This window comes from Drosophila teissieri, chromosome X (genome assembly GCF_016746235.2).
Source record: "Drosophila teissieri strain GT53w chromosome X, Prin_Dtei_1.1, whole genome shotgun sequence".
In the NCBI taxonomy this organism is placed as follows: Eukaryota; Metazoa; Arthropoda; class Insecta; order Diptera; family Drosophilidae; genus Drosophila; species Drosophila teissieri.
In genome coordinates, this window is record NC_053034.1 from 20,090,155 (window position 1) to 20,097,685 (window position 7,531).

At 49.2% G+C, this 7,531-nt stretch overlaps 1 protein-coding gene across 2 annotated transcripts; it reads left to right on the forward strand.

The window, feature by feature from the left end:
• The first annotated feature begins 4,458 nt into the window (after positions 1-4,458).
• On the forward strand, positions 4,459-6,890 carry LOC122624346 (segmentation protein Runt). Of its 2 annotated transcripts, none has more exons than XM_043803851.1 (2): positions 4,459-5,238; positions 5,566-6,890. In XM_043803851.1, the coding sequence occupies exons 1-2, from the start codon at positions 4,533-4,535 to the stop codon at positions 6,396-6,398; spliced, it is 1,539 nt and encodes a 512-aa protein (XP_043659786.1). In that variant the 5' UTR covers positions 4,459-4,532; the 3' UTR covers positions 6,399-6,890. The 2 variants fall into 2 exon arrangements, with proteins under 2 accessions (XP_043659786.1, XP_043659785.1); XM_043803850.1 differs by having other exon boundaries at positions 4,481-5,247.
• Positions 6,891-7,531: the final 641 nt, after the last annotated feature.

Here is a 7,531-nt window from a genome sequence, read left to right on the forward strand (position 1 = left end):
TGTTTTCTGCCCGTTATTTCTTACTTTGCATACATTTGTTGAATGAATGTATTAACATTATATTTTTTATAAATGCCGTCGATTATATTATTTACTTTTTACTACAAAATATGTTGCAGGCTTGTGGAAATGAGTCAAGTTGAACTAAAACCATTCTACATATTATTTTATTTTGTTTTATTTTATTTATTACTTATAAGTTGCTTACAACTTACAAACGCATCAGTATTGTTATACGCACGTGTCATTTGGAATAGTTAAGTTAACCAAACACTGAAGAGTACAAAAATGTGCCTCGATTGGCAGTCGCTTTTGTTTTTATTCTGCTGCGAGAATCGGCCGTGAGAATTTCCCCTGCGCCACTGGAATTTCCACGGCGCCACAGTTTTCCGCTCTCTGTCGCTGCTTTTTGTTGGGGCTTCTGGGCCTCTGGGTCTCTGTGCATATCCTTGGGCTCTGAGTCCTGGGATCCCGTGTGTCCTCAGTGTTGCCCAGCTAACGGCTGAGCGAGGAGCTGCCTGAGGAGAGGCGGAGCCACGATCGCCGCAGCCGTCTCGTTCTCTCCCACAGCGATACAACGACTCAGCGATCGCCCTACTAATAAATCATCCCCTCTTGGATGTCTGCTATTTCCGTGCCATCTGCTCGCCGACGGTTGGCCGATCTCTGCGGTTACCCCCGCCTCTCGCCACTCGCCCCTCACCCCTCGAGCGCAGCTGCCTCTCTTTCGCTCGCCTCGTGCCGTCTCTTTCTGCGAGGGGGAGGGATCTCGCGTATGTACATGAACAATGCCAATCGGCATGGCGATTGGGGGATGAACGGAGTGCTCGTCTGTCCGCTCCTCGGAGGAGATCTTCCAGATCTTGCAGAGATCGTTACTGCGATTGCCATTCATTTGGAGGATCTCTTTTCGGGGACCGCACGGCATTTGCATAAGTGAAATCGCATCTCACAGATACAAGATACTAATACTGCACTAAATAATATCTGCACTAAGTAATTGTTGGGGCTGCTTTGTTGGGGGTAAGTAAAGAAATTGTTAAATCAAATTGTAAATTAGAATCAGCATACACTGCGCATAATTTGAGTGCGAGAATGCACATTTTTGTCACCTTAATCCGCCCTCGGTTAATCCCACTAAAAAGCGAAGTCCTCTGCGTTTTTGGTGGCCAGGTAGGCATTTATTTTTTGGGACCATCGTTTATGGCCCGTGGCGGCGGCTAATCGGCCAAAATATTTGCGGGCGTGCTGCTTAATCCGGGAGATTGACTTTCATAAGCAAAGGATTAAGATTGCGCGGTTGCACTACCTGTTTTGAGGTGCCTTATATGGTGGTACATCTGAGGGTCACAGGTACTTGCAGGCCAGTAAAACCGTAGCCAGTAGTTTTCCCACTTTTTTGGGGCCGCAAAAAAGCATCGGAGGGCCCATAAAAAAGGGTTGATCCTTGGCTCCTGTGGGCTCGCAGCGAGTTCGGTATGGAGAGCAGATACTACCTGGTGATCTCGGCGATCTCTGTGAGGCAGTCCCGCGGGTCCTGCGATGCGCGTGCTGCGGCAGCTCCTGTCGCAAATTGCCAAGGAATCGCAGCAGGATCCAAGCAGCGACGACGACAGGAGCGCTGATTTCCCGGGAAACCGGCAATCGTGAATAGTGAATCGCCCATCGGCCATCGGCAATCGCGTCCTTGTCGCACGCCCGCCAAACCTGCGCTGTCCTGCCATACAATATCCCGGGGCTATATGGCGTGGAATCGGTGTAGGGACACGAGGTCCTTCGCAGCGAGCGGCCGCGCACGTACAAAAGGCAGCGCTGCCGATACACAGGATTTACTGGAAGTGTGCGTCTATAATGTCCAGCTGAGAGCGGCGCGTTCTCGCGACATTTTGGTTGGTCTTGCCTCGTGGTTCCCCTACCAGGATGGCACTGCTCCCCACTCCTTGTGCTCCTGCTCCTTCTTCTCCCACTCCTGCCGGTGGTTGGAAGAGTCCCCGACCTCGGAAAACTCGCGGGTCCTGTGTGGCCTCGTTTTTAAGGTTGTTTCGGTGGGCCGCAATTTTTTGGCCAGTCAGGCACTTGATTTGCGTTCCACTGCGCGAAATGGGTGTTCAAGAAATTGCAAATATTACTTACAATTATGGAAAAGTATAATGTGTAAGTAAACAGCTCATGCTGTCAAGTGCTTTTCTGCAGCACTCAAGAAGTAATTTTAAATTAGACAGCACTTTGTTATTACATAAAGTGAGTAAACTAAACTAAAAGTACAAGCCTGGAAACCTAAAAATACGGATACAGATAAATATTTAGATTGAAGGGACTTCGATTTCCACCAGAAGTGCAGGCGGCCAAAGATAGTCGATGTTCTTCCAAGTATGACACTTCCGGATCAGATTAAATCCGATCAGCTAGCTAAACCTGATCCAATCAAGGATCGGCGATCGCAGGCAGCGAAAATGGAAATGAAATCGAAGAGGATTGCGCCACACTGCACTGAACTGAACTGAGAGGCGCTCAAATATTTACATGACTAATCGCAGGATAATCGCCCGATCAGCATTAGGATTAAGTTCGATCCCCGCAGAGATCGGTGGCACTGAATTCTGAGATAGTCCTGGCAGCGGACCGGACCCGACAATGGGTGTTAGTTGGACAGATCCAGATCGGAGATTGCAGATCAGTTGATCGAGTTCCGAGTTCCGAGATCGCAGATCGCAGATCGGCGATGAAGTAAATGGGGCAACACTGAGGGATCAGAGTGCCGTAATATGATCAGCCGGGGATTTCTGATTATTTTGAATGAAGCACTAATTTCTGGGACATTCGCAACAATGGAACCTAATGTTACGCACGTGTAAATGTTTAATAATAAGATCTGATCTTAAATTACTTAACATAAATTAATTGCAGTGAAAATCGCTGAATACGATTATTGATAGTTTTATGAACAGAATACTAAAGCAGTTAAGCCTGAAAGACCGCAATGAAAATGGCAGCACTGATAATGATTTATTAAAAATATTGTAGTTCTTTAATATAAGTTAATTTTATTCGAACACTGTGGTGCTGAAATACCTTTAATAAATAAAAATATAATACTAAAGACAAATATAAAGAAAAATATAAGTAATTTTGTGATGGCATGCAATAGTGTAACCATCCTCATCATCTGGGGAATCGTGCAACATTGTACTATTTAAATATATTATCATAAATTTGAGGCCCTATGTTCATTTTGGATCTTCAAATAGTATGGATAGTTTTCCAAACTCCACTTTCGTATCAAGAAATTATGGTAGTATTATCTCATCATCAATCCTTTGATCCCAAGGTGGTATTGATAGCTCTCCCGATGCTTGTGATAATATTTATGATAATTTAGCAACCTGATCCCTCCTCGCACTGACTAATTGAGTCCTCATGTCCTGTCGGCAGGACGCCCCTGGCATCCTAGCAGCTCGGGAAGGGGAAGTGAACGAGAAGGTGAGGGTGATGGTGAAGGGAACCCCCGTTTGGACATGGGTGCCTACCTGTACCGCCCGCCCCCGCCCCCCTCGGCGACCCCCTCCACAGGGAGGCGGCCAAAACACGCGCGCCGCTGGAAGTGGAAAATGGGAAACTGTTGCATGGCCGTTTTCTTTTGGCGTGCGTGGCGAAAAAAAATATATTCAAAGCGAAGAAAAGGAAAACGCACACAATTTCCAGACCGCCCGTGCGGAAAAGCGAGAGAGGGAGCGAGAACCAGAGCGAGAGAGTGGAAAAGTCTCGGTGTATTTCTTTTTTGAGTTTTTCTTTGGTGCAATTTCCAGGCCATCACTCGCTCTCTCGCTCTCGCCCGTGCGATTTTCCTTTTTCCGCTGTTATTTTTTCCTTTTTGGCCACAAGTAACAAGCGACTTCTCTCTCACGAACACAGACACAGCCACACACTCACACACACACACACTCGGCCATACACACAGAGAGACCGCAATGGAAAAATGGGAAATTTTTTGCTGTGGTTGTTGTTGCGGCGGCAATGGTGGTTGCTCGATATACCGATATATACCTGCCCCGGCACCCTTAAAGGCGCGCCTGTGTGCGTAGGTAGCCAACCACACCACCATACCGCCCAGGATAATGGGCGGGAAAGAGACGGCGCTACCGCCGTGCAAGTGGGACGGGGCACAAACGCCGGCAGAGCCGTCGGCAGAGGCGGCGAGCAGCGCATTCCACTTTAAATACTGCCAACGATCGCAGCAGAGAATCAGTTCACTCAGCGACTTTAGCGTGTCGAGAACGCACAGAGAAATATATCGATTTCGACTTTGGAAAACACAAACCGAAACCGAACCGAAACAGAAACAGGCTCGAAAGAAGCAGAGTTCGAAATCGCGAAACAATCCAAACCAATCAAACCAAAAACGACCAAACGAATTTTTTCCAAGTGACCCCCGATAAAGTGAAGTGCATAGCGAGAATCCGCAATAGATAGAATACCGGCAATCGACGACAGCCCCCAGGATTACGGCTACGATTTCCACATTCGGATACGAGATGCATCTGCCAGCGGGTCCAACCATGGTGGCCAACAACACACAGGTCCTGGCCGCTGCCGCCGCCGCAGCAGCCGCCGCTGCGGCCGCAGTAGCCCAGGGTCCTGGGCCGCAGCAGAGTAGCAATGCCGCCACCGCCACCGCCTCCGCAATCGCCATCAATCCCGCCCAGAGTCTGGCCAACACGAGCACCCACTCGGCCAGCAGCACCGGCAGCTCCACCCCGGATCTCAGCACGAACAACACCAGCTCGAGCAGCAACGCCACCACCAGTCCGCAGAACTCCGCCAAGATGCCCAGCTCGATGACCGACATGTTCGCCAGCCTGCACGAGATGCTGCAGGAGTACCACGGCGAGCTGGCCCAGACCGGATCGCCCTCGATCCTCTGCAGCGCCCTGCCCAACCACTGGCGGTCGAACAAGTCGCTGCCCGGAGCCTTCAAGGTGATCGCCCTGGACGACGTGCCCGATGGCACCCTCGTGTCCATCAAGTGCGGCAACGACGAGAACTACTGCGGCGAGCTGAGGAACTGCACCACGACCATGAAGAACCAGGTGGCCAAGTTCAACGATCTGCGCTTTGTGGGCCGATCGGGACGCGGCAAGTCCTTCACGCTGACCATCACCATCGCCACCTATCCGGTGCAGATCGCCAGCTACAGCAAAGCCATCAAGGTGACCGTCGACGGGCCACGGGAGCCAAGAAGTAAGCAAAGTGAGTTTTTTAGTTTCCGTTATGTTTTCAGTTCGATCCCCTCCCAAAGATCCCCAAAAACCCATTCAAAAACCGTTTGCATATGCATATCATTCAAGTCTTTACAAATATAACTATAAACTATTTATGATCTTCAATCACTGAACTTTAAATGATCAGTCACTTTTGAAATAACTTGAAGATATTTGCACTTGCATATCCTTTGCAATCCTTCACCTTCTCAACCAAATCCCCCACCCCAACCCTTTTTAAAACGCATCCCGCTGAAACCCGAGTTGTGCTTTACTGACTTTCCGCTCTTTTTCTCTATCCTTCCAGGCTATGGCTATCCCCATCCCGGCGCGTTTAACCCGTTCATGCTGAATCCCGCCTGGCTGGATGCGGCGTACATGACCTACGGCTATGCGGACTACTTCCGCCACCAGGCAGCCGCCCAGGCAGCCCAGGTGCATCATCCGGCTCTGGCCAAGTCCTCCGCCTCCTCGGTGTCGCCAAATCCCAATCCATCTGTGGCCACCAGCTCCTCGTCGGCGGTCCAGCCATCCGAGTATCCACATCCGGCGGCAGCAGTAGCCGCGGCGGCGGCGGCGGCGGGACAACCGGCGGCCATGATGCCATCGCCACCGGGGGCGGCGCCTGCCACACCCTATGCCATGCCCCAGTTCCCATTCAACCATGTGGCCGCCGCAGCCGCCGCCAAGGCAGCCACGCCACACGCCTTCCATCCGTATAACTTTGCCGCGGCAGCGGGCCTGCGGGCTCGCAATGCTGCACTGCACCACCAGAGCGAGCCGGTCCACGTCAGCCCCGCCTCCTCCAGGCCGTCCAGCTCCTCGCCCACCCAGCAGCACGTCCTGCTGAAGCTGAACACCTCCATCGAGACGAGCTCCATCCACGAGCAGTCCGCCAGCGACGGCGACTCCGACGACGAGCAGATCGACGTGGTCAAGTCCGAGTTCGACCTGGACAAGAGCCTGGATGTGGCGCCCCTCCGCATGCGCTGCGACCTCAAGGCGCCCTCGGCCATGAAGCCGCTCTACCACGAGAGCGGTCCTGGAGCGGTCGCCAGCAGCCGCCAGCCGTCGCCGGAGACGACCACCAAGATCAAGAGCGCCGCCGTGCAGCAGAAGACCGTGTGGCGGCCCTATTAGGGAGAGGGCACCTATGTGAAGTAGGTCCTGATCCCCAAGAATCTGGAGGAGTGGAGAAAACAAAGTGATAAAACAGCGGCGGCGCAGAGCGGCAAGCGGGCAAAAATTATAATTGTGATATAGTGTTATAAGTTACGACGCCTCCGGCCGGCAAACGGAGCAGCCTCATCAGTGGAAAAGAAGGATTAACGGCAGCAGTAGCAGCAGCAGCAGCAGGATAAAGGATCAAGGACTAAGGACCCCCATCCTGGACATCAGACTCCGGCGAAGTTTTATGCTCGGACTCATAAAATCGTGCGACGAGTTTGAATCACAGGCCCTCGATTTTCACCAGGATTTTTTACAAATCCCAGCAGAAAACACGAAAACTCAAAAACCCAAACTCAACCCAAAAAGAAAATACCAAGAAAGCAAACTTTAGTTCAATTTCATTTCAACACAAACAAAAAAAAAAACAAAACAAAACAAACAATTTGTACATAGCTAACTAGTTGTAACACACCCAACTTTTTTTTTGAGAACCTATTTTTTTCGATGGATAATATGCGAATTTAGCTATTTTTAATCATTATGTTTAACTAGTCGTCTAAGCGAGAAATCAATTTTTTTGTCTAGCCATAAGTTTTAGCGCGAAAAGAGATCTAACACAAAAATCGAATTTGAAACAAAACCAAATAAAAAACAAAAATCACACACAAAAAGTATTTACAAAACATGACGTATTTGTTCTCATTTCTTAAAAGGTTTTCCCAATTCTTTTAGGAATTCTCTTTCAGCTAAAAGTCATTCACACTCAAAATTATTGAACTTCCAAACCACATTTAACAGTTTTTCCATTCCTTTATTGAAATGAATAGTAATTTTTCTTTGGATTTTACTTTTTAACCTTCTAATCCAAAATTGTGTGCCACACTTTTTGCCTGCTTGGGGAATTCCACCTTAATGAACTAATAACGCTTATTTAAGATGGGATTTTCCCTTTCAAAAAATGAACTTCCTATCACGTATAGCCAGCAGACTTCAAATCAAAAATTAAATGATAATAAATGCGACAATGAATCGCGTCGCAACCTAAGAAACCCCGAAACGAAATTATCACGACAAAACATTTGGAAAACCCGACCGCGAATTAA

Excerpts from the sequence above, each read along its gene's own strand:
- LOC122624346 (XM_043803850.1), top strand. The coding sequence starts at position 4,533 with ATGCATCTGCCAGCGGGTCCAACCATGGTGGCCAACAACACACAGGTC. Across the intron at positions 5,248-5,565 it reads GGAGCCAAGAAGTAAGCAAA|GCTATGGCTATCCCCATCCC; the intron begins GTGAGTTTTTTA and ends CTATCCTTCCAG.